The 20,963-nt window shown below is 43.2% G+C and overlaps 1 protein-coding gene across 5 annotated transcripts in view; it reads right to left on the reverse strand.

Annotated features, from left to right (window-relative positions):
* Positions 1 to 20,963, reverse strand: part of ABCC5 (ATP binding cassette subfamily C member 5) — an 88,705-nt gene that overhangs the window by 65,769 nt on the left and 1,973 nt on the right. For 4 of the 5 annotated variants that reach the window (XM_032875474.1, XM_032875481.1, XM_032875479.1 and 1 more), the window contains exon 2: positions 17,241 to 17,424. In XM_032875474.1, the coding sequence (XP_032731365.1) occupies positions 17,241 to 17,369 (129 nt within the window). In that variant the 5' untranslated portion in view covers positions 17,370 to 17,424. Of the gene's footprint in view, positions 1 to 17,240; positions 17,425 to 18,898; positions 18,920 to 20,963 lie in introns of those variants that run through there. The other variant, XM_032875475.1, reaches the window with a different exon arrangement.

Below are 20,963 nucleotides of genomic sequence, written 5' to 3' on the forward strand. Positions count from 1 at the left end.
CTAGGTGGAGCTCACGGGTCAGCGGGCAATCATATCCTCCTGATGACCTTCCCCAACACTCCAACCCCCAGGACCAGCTCTTCCACAGCGTGCCCTGAGTAGTCAGCAAGGAGTTTCCCTCGCATGGAGGTGGCCCCTTTGGTGGCTATCTGGCTGCACTGGAGGCAGATGCCACAGCCATAACACAGGCACATAAAAAACATAGATTAAGGTAATGATTCCCAAAATCAGTGCTAACTTTTCCACCAAGAGTCTCATATTCCAAGCCACTGATTTATTAAGTCTCCTAGGCTGGGGGTCAGATCACTCAGGGCACTTACTTGTGCCCTCGTTTGATTTAATAGAAATGATATATTGGAGACTCATCAGGTATGAACACACAGGATTCTGTTTGGACAGTGGCACAGGTGCCTCCTGGCAAGGCAGTAATAATGTCCAAGGCCATTCTATTCTGGAGGACAGCTTTTCTCATTAGAGACATTCAGTGTTCAGTAAGGACAGTCATTGTTGGTTATCATTTCTGTAATGTCCTCCAGGCCAATGGAGGGAACAAAGAAAGCACCCAAATGACTGTATCAGTGGAAAACAGAACATACCCACCCAGCCTCGAGAGGGAGACTGGCAGCTTTGGGAACTTGACCTGGTTGTACACACCATACATAAGCATACATACTGGTAGGGAGGCAGCACTGGTAGGCCTAAGGGGATGGACCAGGGGTGGGATGTGCCAGACCAGGACACCCAACTCTTCCCCTCTTTCAATGCACATGTTCCATTCCAGGCATCATGGGTTTCAACAACAGGATCCCACTGGAGACTGAACAGTTCATCATCCAGGGATGTGAACTAACTCACCAATCCAGGTGGGACATCTCACTGCAAATTCTAATAGATAACACATTTCCAGGCATGATGGGGTTTGGTGTTCTCAGCAGCATAACATGTTGATCCATGGTGAAAGTTGGAACAATGGCTATTCACCATGCCATCCATACCTTTACAATGTTGGGTGCCTCAGCAGGGATCCCCAGTCTGGCATATGGGACAAGAGGTCTGACTGGTTGATCATACAAATGTATTAAAGCTGGGACAGTACTTGAATCCACCTGGCCAAGGGGTTTTTATCTATTAGTAATTAAGTCTGCTGCTTTAAGATTCCATTTTTCCTTTCTACCAACCCTACTACTTGCAGGTTATAGGGGCAATGGAACCTAAACTCAATGTCATGTTCTTTTGCCCAGTCATAAACATCATGACCTTTGGCGTGTGACCACTAATCACTGTCTGACTGATTGAGGGTAACTGTACATGGTACCCAGCTTCTCTAATTCCCTCATGGTAGCAGCCCAGTTTGCATGGCAACAGGGGAAAGCTTGGGTTAGGCCAGATGCAGTGTTCACACAAACCAAGGCATATTTAGAACGCTCGCTCTGACAGAGGGAGCCAATATAATCAATTTGCCAATCTGTCACAAGCTGGGAACTGCAGTGGATGGCCTCAGATTCCTTTGGCAGTTGCCTTGGGTATTATTTGGAACACAGAGAACATGATGTCCCTACATTAACCAAATCACTGTATGTCAAGGGCAATCTGGCATCCTCAGCAATAAATCATTCCACCTGGGCACAATGGTGGCTGCTCTTCCCATGTACTAGGTCCGCTACACCTACTGAAGGACTCACACCACCATGTCAGAACCTTATAAGCGGGAAGACACTGAGACTGTCTCAGGCTCTTGCAGGTAAACCCAAATGCTCTCCTACACATCCTGACCCCACAAAGACCCACTGATAATCATCCACTTCTCAGCTTCCCATTGTCCAAACCAGAGGGTTAATTCCTTTAGAAGAGCCCAACTTTTGGGGCAAAGGGTTAACAGCTAGGACTCATGAATGATCACCTGCCAAACCACTCTGAGTTCAGCCCACTGGCTGTTATACTGGCTGCTGCCTGAGAGGCTCTACCTGGAGGTGTGCTCTGTACACTGCTAGAAACTATGGGGTATGGGGTTTTATCAGGTTTCTGCTCCCTCACATGGCTGGGACCAAAATCCTAGGGACACTCTCTCCTTCTGTTGTCTCTGCCATAGCACCTGACCCATATCTTCCAGAATCACACACACATCTAACACAAATGGCAGTCCTGCTTGGGAGATGCCTAGGGCTTTAAGCTACTTCTCTAGATTTTTGTCTTCTCCAAAGAGGTGAGCTGCTCTGATCCCCAGTCCCACACATGCCCTTTCTTTGCCAGGTGGAAAAAGGGGTGGAGGCACTGCATCAGATGGTGAATAAAAGTCCTCCAGAACTCCCAAACTTCTACAAAGGCTTGAAGCTCTTTCACATTCTTAGGGGATGGACAGACTTGCACCTTATCAATAGTTTCTGGGATAATGCCCATTTTGACTCCCAAAAACTTCACAGTAGTGCCTGGGCCTTAAATGTCCTGTGGGTACACTCCTATCTTCTCCCTTACAGGTGTTCCAGCAAAATCTGCAGTGTCCCACAGGAGAGGCAAGTCTTCACATGGTAACATTATATCATCAATGCAATGGGCCCATTTTACTGATGTGGAGAAGGAGAACAGGGACAGGTCTCAGGCTACCATCCCATGACATACTGTGGAGCTGTGTGTGTAGCCTTGGGGAAGCACATGAAAGGTCCATTATTGCTCCTCCCACATGAAGGCAAGCTTATCTTAGTTACCAGAAACCTGTACCTGTCAGAGTCTTTTCCATGAATCTCTCTGAAGATGAAGCACTTTTGTAAAAGCATCAGAATAAAACAAGACATGTCTGTATAATTGACAAAGGACTTAAAAATGGTCACAGTTAAAGATCTGATGAAAGTTCATGATAACATGGTGGAGAGAGAAATTTAGTTATTTCTGTGACATCCTTTTTAAAATAATAACTAGGATTATGACTGAACACTATACCAGGACATATCAGATCTTTGGGAATTTTGTAAAATTTCTGGAGCAATGTGAAGAAAGATTAGCATCACTTCTTATTTGACAATGCTTGCCATGAAATTTAACATGCCAAATAGGCCTAATTAGATCAATGTCTTCCTCTCACAAGGACAGAGAACTCGTCTTTTGAGACGGTCCAGGGACCCTCTGAAAAATCCCAAAGTTAGTTCAAAGTCAACAAGACTTCATTAGAATTTGATTTATGGGAACTTTGTCAAAAATATCAAAAGGCTTAAAACACTCGATTAGATTATAGGCTGCTGTGAAACAATACTTAGTTATTCATTTTGCCAAAGTGACAATTAAAGACTTCAAAAACTAATACAGAAAGTTACAGAATTGTGGGAAAAAACTTAGCTCTTTTAATAGAGAAGACTAAGTTTTCTAAAATAATCAAAGACCTGATAAAGATAACATGAGGCACAAGAAATTATTTCCATAAAACATAGAACCTTTGTTTTCTAGGCAGATTACTTGAAAGGTAAAGAAAAACCATTCATAATCTCATCAGGAACAGACCAACAGTCCAAGAAAACTTTGTCCTTTTAGAAGATGAAATACAATTGTTTCAGTTTTACATGAGTACCTTATTCATATTAAAACTTAAAACTGGGGCGCCTGGGTGGCTCAGTGGTTAAAGCCTCTGCCTTCGGCTCGGGTCATGATCTCAGGGTCCTGGGATCGAGTCCCGCACCAGGCTCTCTGCTCAGCAGAGAGCCTGCCTCCTCCTCCTCTCTCTCTCTGCCTACTTGTGATCTGTCAAATAAATAAAAAAAAATTTAAAAAACAAAACAAAACAAAAAAAACTTAAAACTGTGATCTGATGAGCACTGGGTATTATACACAACTAATGAATCATTGAACTTTACATCAAAAACTAATGATGTGCTGGATGTTGGCTAACTGAATTAAAATTAAAAAAAGTTTTTTTAAAACACTGTAAAACTTTTTTCTTTAAGCCAATTAAATAGAGCTCTTTTACACAGTAATTCTGACAATGCCCTCTGGAGATAGAAAAACATCACATATATAATATATATCCATTGATACACATAACATGCAGACAGACCCAAACCGAGATCCCAAAGCTTTCATTGCAAAACTCTAGCCATGAATCAGACACCACTCACATGGCTAAAGCTTTCTGGGGCAAAGGAACTTCTATAGCAGTCTGTATTCTAAAAAGCCTCTTTTTCCCCCATTTATAAATTTAGCCTCTGTGGCCAGTGTTTCGGTTATCTCCAGGGGTGTTTATATTTCAAAGACATGATAAAATTTACAACCTTAAGTGGGAGGCAGAGTGTTAGTTTTCTCTTCGGAGTTTTTTGAGTAATTGGTATTTAGAACTTTCCTCTGTATTAGGGGCTGGACAGCACTGGCGTTTTGTCTGTTTCACTGTCAATCACCAAAAATAGTGTCCCTTTCATTCTGTTCTCTTCACTTTCTAGCAATCTTCCCCCTTTGAGTCCTAATCAGGCTTAGTCACAGGTGCTCAGACCTCAATCCACAGCTGCCAGCACCCTCCTAGCTTTGCAAAATGGCACACTGGGGTCTCTAACTTATTATCTTGCTCTCCCACCTTGTCTGCCACTTCTGAAGCGCACAGGGTAGTGGACAGGTGCACACTGTTCTCTAACTTCAGCCTCTCGCTGGGCATCAGTGGCTAGCAGAGCTGCCTGCAGTAGAGACCAGCTCACTGTGGGAGACATCCCTTTCCCTCCTTTGCCGCAGTGTGCTAGGAGTAGTTTCTCAAAAGTACATCAAACCCGCTGGCATTTTTAGGGTGTCCCAGTACTCTCGTGCGAGTCCACAAGCATCTAACAAACAGGCCACCACTCCCCACCTCAGGTTGATAGCCAACCAGGGATGTCCCTCAAGGAGGATGCCTCTTTCCTGTGGCCATTTTGTTGGTCTCCTGGCTGGCTTGCCGACTGCTGGTTTGTAAACTGGCCCCCATACAAGCAAGCCAAGGAGATAAAAAGAGCCAAACCACTCCAGGCTGGTAGGTGGCAGATTTAATAAACAAAGGAACTTACATACGAGACTTTTCTTTCTTTCTTTCTTTCTAAGATTTTATTTATTTATTTGACAGAGAGATCACAAGTAGGCAGAGAGGCAGGCAGAGAGAGAGTGAGGGGGAAGCAGGCTCCCTGCTGAGCAGAGAGCTAGATGTGGGGCTTGATCCTAGGACCCTGAGATCATGACCTGAGCCGAAGACTGAGGCTTAAACCACCGAGCCACCCAGGTGCCCCAAGACTTTTCTTGAGTGGCCACAAGATGAGTAGATCTCCACTCCCCCCGCCAGAATCTTAAACGTTTATACAGAAGCCCTAACCAGGTTCAGTTACGTATACAGTCCAGATGGTCTCAAAAGCACATTACTATCTCAAGGCTGTGTCCTGGGAGACAGAAAGGCAAGTGGCAGCCACATTCCAAGGACAGGGGATGGGAGTGAAGAGCTTCCCATTGTAAGGGTCCAGCTCATGGGTTCAGTTGGTGGTTACATCCTCTTGATGACCTACCCCCTAAAGCTAACTAAAGACTGTCAGCTTTAGTACTCTGAGTTTTATTTCGTTGAGCTGATGCTGCCTCTATCCCGCCTATCCCAGGGCTTTAGCAAGAAATAGAGGAAGCTAGGGCAATCTTCCTTGTTTGTAGCCTCATAACTAGCATGTTTGTAGATCTCATAACTAGCATGGATCTGTAAAGGCAAACTGCTTCCTCTAAGAAGACAGGAATATTTGGGCAAACTAACTTACAATAAACCAACATAGCATTTACTATGTGCCAAGCATTGTTTCAAATACTTTATAGATACTTACTTATTTAAATCCTCATAACAACCCTAGGAGGTAGGGACTATTATCTCTCCTATTTACAGCTGAGGAAAGGGAGGCACTTAGATGTTAAGTAGCAGCAGGGATCTGAATCCAGGCTCCAGACCCGAGGCTCTTAATTACTATGCTACTTTCCTTTCAAAGAAAAAAACAAGTGAATAAACCATCACTGTACAAGATGACCTCAAATGTACCTTTACAGACAGCTCTCCTCTTTTCCCCAGGATGAGTATCAGATTAAAATAAACTATGACTCTCTGACTCTCTCAACTAATCTCCATGATAAGCAAATGGTAGTTTCCAAAGTCAAAGTCACAAGGACATGATTAGAACACCAGAATGTAAATAAACTTTTACCTAATTGCAAAAATGTACTTCCTGATTATTTTTAAACCAAAGGTAAACAGATGTTAAAATACATACATTATAGACTTATACTGAAACATAAAATAAAATTATCCTTATACCACCCTCCAGTAACTGCACAGATGTCTTATCCTTCTAACTATTCTACTGACCTAACTTCTCTCCCTAGGCTTCCTAAAAAAGCTTACCTGGCCAAACATGCCAGGAAAAAAAAGTATGTCTCTTCAAAAGTAAAAATAAATTGATCATACCATATTAACATTCTGTAAAGTGAGCTATCAACATTCAAAGGTTGAATGGATTAAAAATGGAAATGAACCAAGAGAAAGGAATTACTATATTCAAGCCATAAGGGTGTACTATATGAAAACGTAAATAATATAACAGGGTAGAGAAACATGATTCAGTGAATATTGGTGGGACAAACAAATAACAGATTAAAGGTGAATTAATTGAGATTCAGATTTCCCTTTGTGGTACTGTGATTTATAAGAGATAAATATATTTGGTGACTCAGATAACCAAAATATATTTTCATATATGTTTGGTCTTCATCCACACTTACTGGATCACGGCTCCAAAACCCCTTAGAACTTCCTAAGTGCTGAGAGTGATAAAGGTGTCTTTTATTGTCTTAATGAAAGAGACTTTTGGACTCCATCCAAGGTTGGGGACTGACTGCTGGGAGAACCAACCATGTGATTAAAGGGTTGGAACTTTCAGTCTTGCCCCCCACCACGGGGCTGTAGGTTGAATCAGCCAATGGCCAATAACTTTGTCAATAATGACTATGTAATGAAATCTCTATAAAAACTCAAAAAGACTAGGTTTGGAGAGCTTCCAGGGTGGTGAACAAATGGAGATTTGAAGAGACTGGCGCACCTAGAGGTCCATGCCCTTTCCCCTATCTTGCCCTGTGTTTCTCTTCATCTGGCTGTTCATATATTTTATCATATCCTTTAATAAACTGATAAACATAAGTGTCTCCCTGAGTTCTGTGAGATGCTCTAGCAAATTAAAAGAAGTTTAAGGAGAAAGTTGTTGGAACCTCCCATCTGTAGCCAGTCGGTCAGAAATATAGGGAACAAACTAGCTGGGGCTTGCGAATGGCATCTGAGGTTGTGGGGTGGAGGGCAGGCTTGTAGGACTGAACTCTGAACCTGTAGACGTAGGGAGGGTGATTTTTCTTGCCCTGAGGGCATCTGGCAATGTTTGGAGACATCTCTGGTTGTCACAACTGTGCACCCAGCGGGCAGAGGCCAGGGATGCTGCAGAACATCCTACGAAGAACAGAACAACCCCCCACAAGAAAGAATTCTCTGGCTCCAAAGTGTCAGTGGTGCTCAGGTAGCCCTACATGGCTAACCAGTTCACCTAGTTAGGATTTCACCTGTGCTGATCTAGGGGGATGTACTTGTTATGTTACAGTACTTTAAATTCTTTTTAGAAGTCACTCTTTAAAGTTTCTCTGGAGAGTGGGTAAGGGCACCCATTTCTCTTTATTTCTCTTAACACGCACTGCAGACCGAAAGGCGCTCCACGGCAGGATGACTCGGCCAGAGAAAGGTAGCTGCAGCAGCAGATTCATTCCAAAGGGAAAAATACTGCTTGATCTGGGAGCTGAGAAAACATGAGAGCAGGAAATACTACCACCACTTATATCTTCCCAAGGATTATGTAGCTAGGAGATGCTGAGCATTTTTTGCCCTACTAAGGCGATGCTGATGGAGCACAATGGTGGGGGGGGCGGTTCTGGGGAGCTCAAAGGGGCCCACGAAATCAAATAAAGGTCAGGGAGACACACAGTCTTATTCATGTCCATCGGGTGAGTGAAACAAGGACAATCTGACGCATAAGCAAAGGGAGATCCTTGCACAAGAGACTTGCCCCCCCGAGGGGCACACTAGCACCATCCCCAAGGCTGGGATCATTGCTGCACCTATCACACAGCTTAACTCGTTTGTCTCATTTGAACTGGCTGCCAGAGTGGAACGTCTGCTGACAAGGCAACCGTGGGCTTAGCCCTGCATGGAGGCCCCGGGGACAAGATACCAGGGGCCAGAAATCGTTCCCCAGGCTGCACAATCCCTTCCTGACAGCAGGACAAGAGTGGGGCAGCCTTCCTAAACCCAGCAGCTAAGGACTCATCCAAGTTGTTCCTGAATGCAGGGAGCGCAGGAACAGACTGGCAGTGCAGAGGCGCCTCTCGGCTTCCAAGGGGATTAAAGGCTGCACCACTCCCGTCTGGCACACCCCACAAAAATAGCAGTACTTGGGGCACCTCAGAAAGTATGGGCCTCAGATCCTACAGCACATTCTCCCCCTCCTCTCCTTTAATTCACAAGATTTTAACACAGACTCAGAATGGGCAGCCTCTTAGAAACATTTCTGGCCCTAGAAAAAAGCTTTTCTACCCTGTAGATGCCTTTATGACAAACATCTAGACAGACGAATTTATTAAGAGGAACTCTTATATGATCAAGAGACTCAAAATCTTAAAAATTAAGTTAAAAAGAAATTAAAATTTTATTTTAAATTAGAAAAGAAACTGAAAATGTGATACTCTCCCAAGACCAATTGACTTCAGGCATTCCCATCCTCCCTACCTCAAACAAGACAAAGAGAACGACCAAGGACATCTCCTCTCCCAGTTCTCATCCCATCCTTATTGCAATGGATTAGGAACATGATCTTGACTATCGTCAGCTTTTTTCTTAAGAACTTCCACATTAGTGGCCACTTCAGTCCAGAGGGATAGCAAAATTCTAGAAGGCAATTCATGAGTTCATCCAGAAGACCACTGGGTAGAACTTAACACCAACTTCATGGTAAACAAGTATTTTCCTGCAGCTCATAATCTAGCATCTTCCAGTAATCCTCAGGAATTGGAGAGCTTTCACTTGTTTCGTAAGCTTAATTCCAAGGAACTTACTCAAAGTTCCTATTATGCTGGGGTGTGAGATTAATGTTGTTATTACAATGATAAGGTCTCAAAGAATTAAACTGAAAATGAACCCAGGGAGAAAAAGCGACTTACAGGAAACACTTGGGAGCCCCACTGGCTGAGGGGATAAGAAGAAATTTTACTTCGTGAGATCTACAGCAGAGGCTCTCTGTGCTGGCTACACATCCGGATCACCACGGCCGCTTTAAAACAACATGGATGCCTGCCTGAGCGTTACTCCAGAGACTGTTTAATGGTTCTGGGATAGGGCCCTGCAGAGGCATGGTTTTTAATGTTCTCCAGGTGATTTTAATATGCAGCCTAGGCTGAGAATTAGATTTAGAAAGTAGAGTTTTGCTCTTTGGCATTTCACAAAATCTCTTCAAGACAGCCAGGCTTTAGCTTTAAAAAAAAAAAAATAAAGTCCTTGGGGCGCCTGGGTGGCTCAGTGGGTTAAGCCGCTGCCTTCGGCTCAGGTCATGATCCCGGGGTCCTGAGATCGAGCCCTGCATCGGGCTCTCTGCACAGCAGGGAGCCTGCTTCCCTTCCTCTCTCTGCCTGCCTCTCTGCCTACTTGTGATCTCTGCCTGTCAAATAAATAAATAAAATCTTTAAAAAATAAAAAAATAAAATCCAAAGTATAATTTGTAGGTAAAACTTCCTTCAGTGGCTAGTACCATGCATACGCCCACGACCAAGGCTTAGTACATCTGTCATGTGACCCCACCCTGCAGCACAAGCGGCAGCCCCCGACCAGGGTGAGAAGCAAACACAAAAGTGAAGACTGGGGCAGCCTCACTCTTTTTCTACTTTGAGAACACAACACTTAAGAAAACCAAGTGTCTGCTCAACACCGTTTCTGCTTCAGTAAACAAAGTTTTCTCATCTGATATCTAAGGAGAGTTAAGCTGATTACTTGAGCTGCTAATTTACAAAATAATCTTAAATAATTAAAACATATATAAAGATCTAATTAACTAAATAGACTAACTCCCTAAAAAGAGGATAAGAAGGGAAAGGACGGACAAGCTTAATTCTGCTAATTAGTGAATTTCAGTGTACCGAATTAACTTCATATTAATCTGTCATTTTGATATTGACAGGTTTGATCATTGCAAAGACTTCTGGAGGCCCTGTTTCCTGTTCCTGGCATTGACGTTTTTATTTCTGATTAAGAGAAAGGGAAAAAAAAAAAATGGTAAGACATGAAAGAAAGCCTTAGCAGAAGGCTACCTAAAAGCAGAACCAAGATTTCACTGAACAAGTTTTCATTAACCATTTGTAACATCCCAATTATATATCTTAACAAAATAAAGACTCAGGTATTTAAAGCTGCTTAACATACAGGAAGCTGTTCCAATACTTTTCTTCCCTTTTGGCAGAAAGCTCCTTTAACTCAGGCCAACAGGCTATATTTGTTTGCCTGAAGCAGCATTTCCTAGGAAAGCGGCAGGCAGCAGCCCTACTGCAGACAGCAGAAAGGGCTCCTGATCACGGCAGCAGGCCAACCTCCGGAGACCACGGCTCTGTAGAGTCATTTCACCACGCAGGAAAACCACTGGGGCTCTACACCAATGACAGAGCTGTTGTCATCTCCACCAGAGGACTCTGGGCTGCTATTGGAAACCTACACCTGGCACCATGCCAGATCACCGTATCACACCCCGATGGAGCTTTATAAAGCTTTATAGGGAAAAGGGGGGGGGAGTAGGTGTTCCTACTCATCCTATCAATAACTGCCCAGAAAATCTGCTGAGTCACTGAGTACCAATCAAGAGAAAAATAATGCAGAGACCGCAAATACTAATCTCCTTCATCCTGCTTCTCCTTCCTAACAGCAAGTGGACTCCCAGGTAATATTCTTAACTCTGAAAACACAAGAGCATAGGTTAAATTCACATACCCTTAGTCCATACAGAAAAGCTGAATTCAGAGTTCAAATCTCTGAAAGTGTAATGTACTAGACGAAACTACTTTGTAACAGTGGTTGTTGCTAGGTAGAGGGGTTAAGGGTGATCTATGTTTTCTGCTGTAATCTTCTAGAAGTTGCTAAGAGCGTATATTGAGACCACAATTCATTTGTAATAATATGCCTTAGAATCATATTTCTTGGTGAGAGATTAGACTCACATCCTTGAGCCCTGGGATATAACTTCAGCTCACCAAAATACTTCAAATCATTAATTATGAAAACTCCAACCAAGGCTAGAGGGTCAGTCTAACATGGAACTAAAGGAAACACAAGTGAAGGTCAATGGACTTTATGTGTACTTGCTTTGCTACCTTTTCTACCGGCAGAATATTCTAACTTGGTAGAAAGAAAATTTCACCATTGGTGCGCTTTTGAGAGAAGGGAAAAAAAGAGTGAGCAGTCATAATGGCATATGAGTTAACTTCTGCTTATTTCCATTCTTCCTTTTTTCCTAGATTAGACATGCTTGTGAAAAACAAGTCACCCTTGGCTTTGGCCTGAGAACCTCAAGCAAAAACAACCACCACGATGAAAAAGCTTAGAGAAGTATCAAACAGCTTTGTCCTACTTCTGCTTAAGTTTTAACTTAAAGCAACTAAAATCCAAACTCTTTGGCCCATTATTCAAGAACACACACAGCATCTGAAACTCACTGACCCATCCCCCTACATCTGCAAGTCCACACTTCATGCATAAAGCCAACAGGGCCTCCTCCTCCCTATCCACAGAGATTTCTTCAGCCAGTTCTTCATTCCTCCACATTCTCCCTATTCCTCAAGTCTCCAATCGGTGCCACCTCCTCCTAAAGTCTTCCCTGATCTCGGAGACCAAAGCATTCTTTCCTTCTTGCTAATTTCCACAGCACCAAAATGACAGTCATCTAGGTACATGTCTAGGAGTTTCACGTTCTGTGTACCAGGACAGGCAGGTCCCCCCAACAGTTTCTCTTCATCTGCTCCAGCCCACTTTGTTCAGGACTGTGTGTGCATCTTGGAGAATGCTGAACAAAAGATGAATAAACATCACATCTTCAAACAAACCAACCAGGGCTTGTGGTGTTAGTGATCTCCAAGTGTATACTGAATGCAGTTGTAAGAAAAGGAGCCAGGAGAGTCTGTTTCAAACACAGTCAGGGTTAAGGAGCAGTCTAGACATGATCTTCATGTGGGTTCAACTAATGTCAGCCCAATGCCAAGCTTAGTCCTTAGGCTCAAAAAACTAACAGCAGCAGAAGGCACTCCCGTACACACCTCAGGATTCAAGGATGTCTCCTCAGCCTCAAATCGTGCGTGGCCACCAGCATTCACTTATTAGTCCTAAACAAAGTGAAGGGTGAAGATGACTGATTTTACCTTAATTATCTCTAAGCTGATAGGACACCACTATTTGAAGATGTGACTGATGAGAGCAGTTTTCCCAATGGGTATTCCAAAAGAAAGATTTTGTCACAGCACAAAGAAATAGGCAAACTGTGTACTCCGCAACTTTGCTTAAAGCTTGAGAGGAAAAATCATGGCCTGTTCAAAATCAGAATTTGTTTCTGGGTGCTTTGCTTCTGACTTATGGTTTGACACAGTTTCACATTTCCATGTCAACTGAACCCATGAAAGGCTAATGGGGGTGCATAAAGTGAAATAAGAGCCACAGAAGGGTCCTCATCTTTTGTTACTTGGAGGGGCTGTTTTTTATTTCTGATGGATACCTAGCATCTGAGAGGTCCTGTTCCAGATTTCCTCCTTAACAACTAATAGAGAAATGATAGTTATGATCCTGTGACATGAAATTGTAATTTTTTTTTTTAAAGATTTTATTTATTTGTTTAACAGGCAGAGAGGCAGGCAGAGAGAGAGAGAGGAGGGAACAGGCTCCCCGCTGAGCAGAGAGCCTGATGCAGGGCTAGATCCCAGGACTCTGGGATCATGACCGGAGCCGAAGGCAGAGGCCCCAACCCACTGAGCCACCCAGGCGCCCCTGAAATTGTAATTTCTAACCAATTAGCTGCTTACATTTTTTAAAAAAATACATGTTTACACAGCCATCCTGTTTCCCAACTACTTAAATTATCCATTTTTATACCATCTCTGAACCAGAAACATTTTATCATCTTGCTGGTTCTGTCAGCAAACTGCTAACATATGAGACAAGTTCAAGATAAACGTGTCTAGGAAATTTGGGGTTTTGACAGGTAATATTCAAGATTCTAGGCAATATGAGAACTTTTAAAAACATCTGATAGTTACGCATTCATTTTAATGTATATAAAGACCAGGCTGCATAAACCTGTGATTTTATTGCTCTGGTCAAGGCTGAGCAAAAAGAAACCCAGCAGATTAAAAGAAATACATGGGTGCCTGGGTGGCTCAGTGGGTTAAGCCTCTGCCTTCAGCTCACGTCATGATCCCAGGGTCTTGGGATCGAGGCCCGCATCAGGTTCTCTGCTTAGCAGGGAGCCTGCTTCCCCATCTCTCTCTGCCTGCCTCTCTGCCTAACTTGTGATCTCTCTATCAAATAAATAAATAAAATCTTAAAAAAAAAAAAAAGAAATACTTTACCTAAAAAAAAGTTCAGAGGGTACGAAGGATAAGATAAAAATCATGAAAACAGTACTCAAATTTAAAAGTCTGGGAAACATGAAAGGATAATGAAAATGAAATTCACGTGGACTCCTAAAATTTTATCAAAGTGGTTTAACCTTCCTATTTCAAGATAAGATTTGATCACATGAAGGAAACTTGCTGTCTGGCAGCTGACTTAATAATTTAGGGGTCAAAAGGCACAACAGTATCTCTATTTCCAGTTCTTCCCCGCTGTAGAGGACAAGCTGGGCTGCCACCACGCTGCCTAACGTCAGTTCTACTCTTATCACCTGGACGGGTACCCTGGCCCCAGAAATTTCACCAGACCACACAATAGCTTCCCAGGTTTCAACTCTTTCTGCTTTTTTATCAGCCAGCCTTGGGCAAGCTTGCTCACTCCCCAGGCTTCACCTACATGGACACACTGATGACTTTTTTTGCCTGTGCTCTACCTATCTACTGATCATTTTATCTGGACAGGCTCAAATTCAACATGCTCAGAGGAAACTCATTTCCACCTCCTGAATCTTCTTCTCTTCCCATATTTCAGTTTGGGGATTCATACTTATAAATTCTTACTACCCATCCCATACCTCCCAATACTTCTTTCTTCTTCCAGAGATGCCCCTAAGTATAACCCCTCTCCTACATCCTTCCTATTAGGCTTGGACACAGACCTCTGGCCTCTCTAAAGGAGACGGGTTTAGGAGCCTCCTGGATGCTCCCTGTATTTTGTCTCTCCCTCCTATCCGGGTTTTTTTCCACACTGTCTCAAAACTAATCTTCTTAAGATAAAAATTAAGTCTTAAAAATCCCTTCTCAGCACACTATCATTAGTGATTGGGTAACACAAATGAAAACTACAATGAGATATCAGACATACCTATCAGAATGGCTCAGATAACATACTGATAACGCCCAAAACTGGCAGGAATGCCGAGAAACAGGATTGCTCCTATATTGTTGGTGGGAAGGTAAAAGTGTATGGAGCCACCCTGGAAAAAAGTATTGACGTTTCTTATACAACTAAACATGCACTTACCATATGACCCAGCAACTGCACTCCTGGGCATTTATCCAGACAAATGAAAGCTTACTCACACAAATCCTATAAACAAATGTTCAAGGCAGCTTTATTTGTAACAGCTACACACTAGGAAGAATCCAGAATGTCCCTCAACAAATGAATGGTTAAACAGACTGTGTTTCCTCTGTAGCATGGAATAGTACTCCCTGTTACAAGGAAAAAAACTATCTGTGACAGGAATGCTACTCACAAAAAGAAAGTTCTGATACACATAACAAAGTACATGGATCTCAAGGGAATTATGCACACTGTAAAGAGCCAATCTCAAAAGCTACATACTACGTAATTCCATTTGTATAGCATTCTTTTTTTTTTAATTTTTTATTTTTTATAAACATATAATATATTTTTAATCCCCAGGGGTACAGGTCTGTATAGCATTCTTAAAATGACAAAATCACTGGGTGCCTGGGTGGCTCAGTTGTGAAGCGACTACCTTCAGCTCTGGTCATGACCCTGGAGTCTGAGGATCGAGTCCCCAGTCAGGCTCCCTGCTTAGCAGGGAGCCTGCTTCTCCCTCTGACCGTTCCCCCTCTCATTCTCTCTCTCTCTTTCTCAAATAAATAAATAAAATCTTTTTTAAAAAATGACAAAATTACTGAGGCAGAGAACAGATTAGAGGTTGCCTGGGCAGGGGGGGAAGAGGAAGGTGGCTGTGAGGAAGGTGAGGGTGGCAGGAGAGATGCTGGTGACGGTACTGTTGTGTGTTCTGACTGTGAGGTAGTGGTCACACAAATCTACACATGTGGAAAAAAACTGCACAGACTATACACACACAAACCAGTACCCACAAAACTCTAAGGCCAATTAAGTCCTTTTTTTTTTTTTTTTAAGATTTATCTACTTTTGAGAGAGAGAAAGAGAGCAAGTACAAGGGGGTTGAGGGAGGGGCAGGGGAGAGGGAGAAGTAGACTCCCCAGTGAGCAGGGAGCCTGAAGTGGGATTTGATCCCAGGACCCTGGGATCATGACCTGAGCTAAAGGCAGAGGCTTAACCTACTGAGCCAGCCAGGCGCCCCAAAACCAGTTAAGTCTTAATAAGGTATACGGTTATATCAATGTTGAAATACTATACTACAGTGATGCAAGAAGTTACTATTGGGGGAAGCTGGATAAAGTATCCATGGAATGTCTTTGTATTATTTTTTGCAACTGCATGTGGATCTACAATTCTCTCAAAATAAAAAGGGGGGGACCCTTCTCAATAACTTCTAAGAGCTCCCCAGTGGTCATAGTAAGTTTCCCTAGCACAGCACGCAGAATTTTCTTTCACATCTTAAGCTCTAGGCAACTAGTTCTCAGATCTAACATTTACCGAGCACAGGCTATGAGGCATTTTGTAGGTATCATCTCATTTAATCCTCAGTGATCCCATGAGTTAGGTTCCATCATCAAAAGCACTTTATTCATAAACCTAAAGCACAGATGACACAATAGCTTGAAAATATCGCCACCCAATCATTCTTCCAAGCTTTCTTCCAAGCATCCTTCCAATGCTACCTCTGTGACCTTTGCCAGAGTTAAGAGCTATCCTAACAGTGCCTAGCTCTCAGAAGATAGTCAATAAATGTTTAACATAAGGCCTAGACAAATGATACAAATCAGTTACAAAACTGGCACCCTAAGGATCTGACAGTGATCACACTATGTTTCTCCGAAGTTAAGCCTGAATGGGAAAGGACTGTGTAACACACAGTGCAGACAGAAAACACCGATCAGTGAGAAATGTTGATTAATAAGGCAAAAGCTTTCATACGGAAGAGGGACAGATGTCAGGCCAATGAAACTCCAGTGTCAGCTGCGAAATTCATATGATTCTCAAGTTTGCACATAACAAATACAGTAACACAAACCTCACCTTCCTAACCCAATTATCCCCATTCTTCCTTATTAGTTACTTTTGCAATTGAAGAAAAGGTATGATTTTTTTTTTTTTCAGAAGAAAGACATTTCTTCCAGTTTAAAATGTATATTTCGTTATTTCCCTTGGAGAAAACTAGATTCTCATCTAAAGACTCCTTCACATTCATGGATTTCCTCAGAAAACTTAAGGGTTATACTACAACAATCTAGAATTGCTCCAGTACTCTGAAATCTGAACAAGTCCCTCCAAAGGATTCACATTTTAAACACAGACAACAGAGGTAGGGGGGAAAAATTTTAAGTATATGCATGAAGGTTAATGGTTTGTATTCCCTCTGCTCCCTCCCCAGCATCCCCACCTCCATCCCTACAAGTTGACCTCCCTTAAGCAGAGGCTTTCCAGAAGGCACCAAAGGCAGTATAAGCCAGAGAGAGAACTCAGAGGAACAGGTGGGAGGCTGAAGCCAACCTCTCCTCCTTCACGTGCACCTGTAAATTCTTATCAGTGACCTAAAGCCAATAACAAAAATGAAACTTCATTTTAATGATGCATTAAAGGAAGAAAGAAGGTACGGTCTAGTGCAGCAAGCAGGTTAGAAAAGGGATTCAGGAAAGGAAATACTGACCGGCCGAGTTCTCTTGTATTTGGAGTCCTCGCGCTCTCTGTGCTGCCCAGAAGTGCTGGTTCTCTCCCTCACACTTCTATAACCAGGACTGGGGATGATATACTCTTTTCCTATGTCGATATCCTTCATCTTCTCTGAATGGAGATGCCAGGGCTCACAGACTTTTGGTTTCACTTGAGAATTTCTGAAATAAAAAAATCCACCAAGGAAGAACACTGCACGTTAAGGATACCGGAACTTGAAAAATAATTTTCAAAACTTTTAAAAATTTCATCAAGGGAAGGTCTTTCCTAAGTTGTGCTGAAGCATATGCAAAAGTACTTTAAAATAGGAAGAAAGGGGGGCACCTGGCTGGCTCAGTTGGAAGAGCATGTGACTCATGATCTCAGGGTCATGAATTCCAGCCGCACACTGAGTGTAGAGATTAAATAAATAAATAAATAAATAAATAAAAATGAGGGGGGAAGGACAAAAGCATTAATGTTTTCTTACCATTATATCTATGAAAAATAATTTTTCAGAAATGTTTCAAGTGCCATTTCATTTTTGAAAGAAAAAAAATGCCAGTGTAGTAGAATCAAGAATTATCACTTCCCACCTCTAAGGGGGAAAAGAAAGATTAGAAAAAAATAAACACACCAGTAAAGAGAGACTGCCCCCTTTAACTAAGCTTAAACCCAATGTATAGAGCATTTAGATAAGTCTTAAAAAAAAGGCTTTTAAGTCTGTTCCAAGCATTACAAACTCCATAATTTTAAAATGGGTATCATTCCTCTTACTAAATGTTATTAAATGAAAACTCAAAAAGCACTTATTCTACCAATGATATCCCAGCCTGCATTTTTATAATCAAGTAATAGATTAGTCGATGTTATTTTATTTTTTAAGATTTTATTTATTTATTTGACAGACAGAGATCACAAGTAGGCAGAGAGGCAGGCAGAGAGAGAGAGGGAAGCAGGCTCCCCACTGAGCAGAGAGGCCTGGGATCATGACCTGAGCCAAGGCAGAGGCTTTAACCCACTGAGGCACCCAGGCGCCCCAATTGATGTTATTTTAAAGCTCCATGAAGTTACATGGATACAATACAAATCAATACTGCATCTTAACTTTACAAACAAATTCCCCTTGGGCCACTGAAAGGGTTCTAGAATTAGAGAGTGGTGACAGTTGCACAAACCTGTGAACGTGCTACCCAAACACTGAGTTGTATACTTTAAAGGGGTGCATTTCATGGTATATAAATCATACCTCAACAAAGCTGTTATTAAAATACAATAACAAAAACAAACTCCCCATCCTGTCCTACAAAATCTTACCTAGTATCTACCTGAAACTCTATTCTAAACCCCAGCTTGCCTGGCTACCTTTAATCAATATCCTGTATCAACTCTGGTTACTGCTGAGAAAATAAAGTACACACATTCCCCTTGAAAATGTTCTTCCCACTCTGAAATGGTTCAACGTTTCCCAGATACAAGCTGAGAAAACACCTTTCAAACCAGCCTCGCTAACAATTAAAGAAGTGTAGCAGTCTGTGTTGCCTTTTGGATTCCATAAATTCCTACCTATCACTGTCTGAAAAGCACTACTCTGCGGACAAAATTCTGACAGCACAATTCATTTTTTAAGATATCAGAGAAAGGAAGAATACTTACTAAATGAAAGAGGACTAATCTCCATACAGACGTGCTTCCAGCGCACAAAAATCTTGACTTCTGGTCTTTCAGAAGTCTGGTTCAAGTAACCTGAATTGATAATACCAAATTACTTATCTTAACAACAACAACAAAAAAAAGTCACCTTGTCCAAGGACAAATGGCACCATAAAGAACACCAGCTTACAACCAAGAGCACAGCAATCACGTCACTGAGACCTCATTAAGCCTAAACTATAAACAGACCTGGCATCTGCCAGTGTCCCCAATGTCGGGATGCCGCACAGTTCAGAGTAATCCTTCTCGTTAGAGGGATCACAGAAGTCCAACCTTCCTCTCAAAAGGTTCCCTAATGCAGCTGATTATGTGCAAGCTGAAAAGATTAGTCCTCCTTTGCAAAAGCGCAGGAGGAGGGAAGTGAGTTTGAAAGGGACACCGCCAAACTAATTCACAATCTCAAAGGCCGTGTCAAGAACAACATAAAGCACATCTAAATCATCTAAGAACTCATCATAACCAAAGTTCGGTCCAGTCACTTTATTTCAAGTTATTCTATGTCTGGGGGGCGGGGGGGAGCAGTCTTCCATTACCTCTAACACCCTTGCTTCTTTAATTTCCTGGGAAAAGAGGCACAGCCATGAGAGTAGGCAGGCCTTGAGTAGGCACAATCTAGTGCCAGTAGTACTATCTCTTGGCCTTGAACATAAGGAGGATTGCATCTTCCCAGGGTTGTAAGACAGGGCACCCCACACGGAGGCCACCCAAGAGCTAGGAATCCTGATAGGTTGTAGGAAGAAACTGAGAAAAGATCACTAGTCTTGACTCTTTTTGATTCTACGTGTATTTCCCTATTTTCCTCTGTTCTCCCTCACAGTTGCTCAAAAGTTGTATTTAAATGCTAATTTGCCTCAGCTATCAAGAAAGGAAAAAAAGGAAAGGATTTTTTTTTTTTTCACGTTTGAGTCAGAGCTCTACAATGGCGCTAGCGGAATAACCAAAGTGGGAGAACCCCAAAGAAGTGCCCAGATTCAAAATCAATAGAGCGGAGGCCATTGGGTCAGCTGCCTTGTTTATCAAGGCTCTCCTTCCAGTGGTAAAGTGTGGACCTTCTCCCTGCACAATGATGCAGAGGAAACTGCATTGGGGTGGTGGGGGTGGGGAGTCCATAGGATTACAAGAACCGTAACTAGCCAGACGGGTGTCTCCAAATTGCCTCCGTGACAACATTCCTTAGGTATCCAACTTCAGGAATCTCATTGAGGCCCTGCAGCTGCACAAGACCCGAAGCGATTTGCCACCCGATTGTGCCTCCAACATTCCGCACCGCTCACTTAGGCGCCAGACCCCTTTACAACCTATCCATCTCTCCCTTCAAAACCTTCTCAAACTTTGCCAATCATTCCCGTGCCCAGCTGCCTCCTGCCTCCCCACGGCTGTGCCGAAGCCAGATGACCCCCGTGCAATAAACACAAAGCAACGTGAGGCTTTGACGGGTGGAAGTGGAAAGACACTAATGACAGCTAAGAGATTTTAGGGTTCCACGCGGGGCTCTGCCCTGGGTTTGCTGTGCGTACTTCTGTCATAAAGCTCCATTTATCCATTTGCAAAAAAACGAGAGGATGACTTCTAAGGTCGCTGGCAGCTCAGAGTCGCCGGTGTGCGGCTTGAGCGGGGGTGCCCCAGGCCGCCCTCCCCACAAGCATGAGGGAAGGGGCTTCTCCCCGGCCAGCCTCGCCTGGGACGCCCTGACTCTAGGGCGTTCCCACCGCGCGTTGGGGCCTGAGGAGGCCACCGCGACCCACACCCAGGGGCCGCGGGCGCAGCACCCCCTGGTGGCCGCAGCCGGGAATGTAGCCAGCGCTCCCGACCACTCATCCCACCCTACCTGCCTTGCGATGCCAGGATCACGCCACCAGACCTCGGGGGTTGCGTCCCGATGAGGGCAGCGGGAGACCTGAAGGAGGCCAGGCTGCGCTTATCGGGTCTCGGGTTTCCCCCGAACTGCTCTTATCCCCGACCCAAGCCCGCCACCCACGGACGGAACACATAGGGGTGACCCCGTGAC

Source organism: Lontra canadensis, unplaced genomic scaffold (genome assembly GCF_010015895.1).
Source record: "Lontra canadensis isolate GAN:19392208 unplaced genomic scaffold, GSC_riverotter_1.0 scaffold56, whole genome shotgun sequence".
Classification (NCBI taxonomy): Eukaryota; Metazoa; Chordata; class Mammalia; order Carnivora; family Mustelidae; genus Lontra; species Lontra canadensis.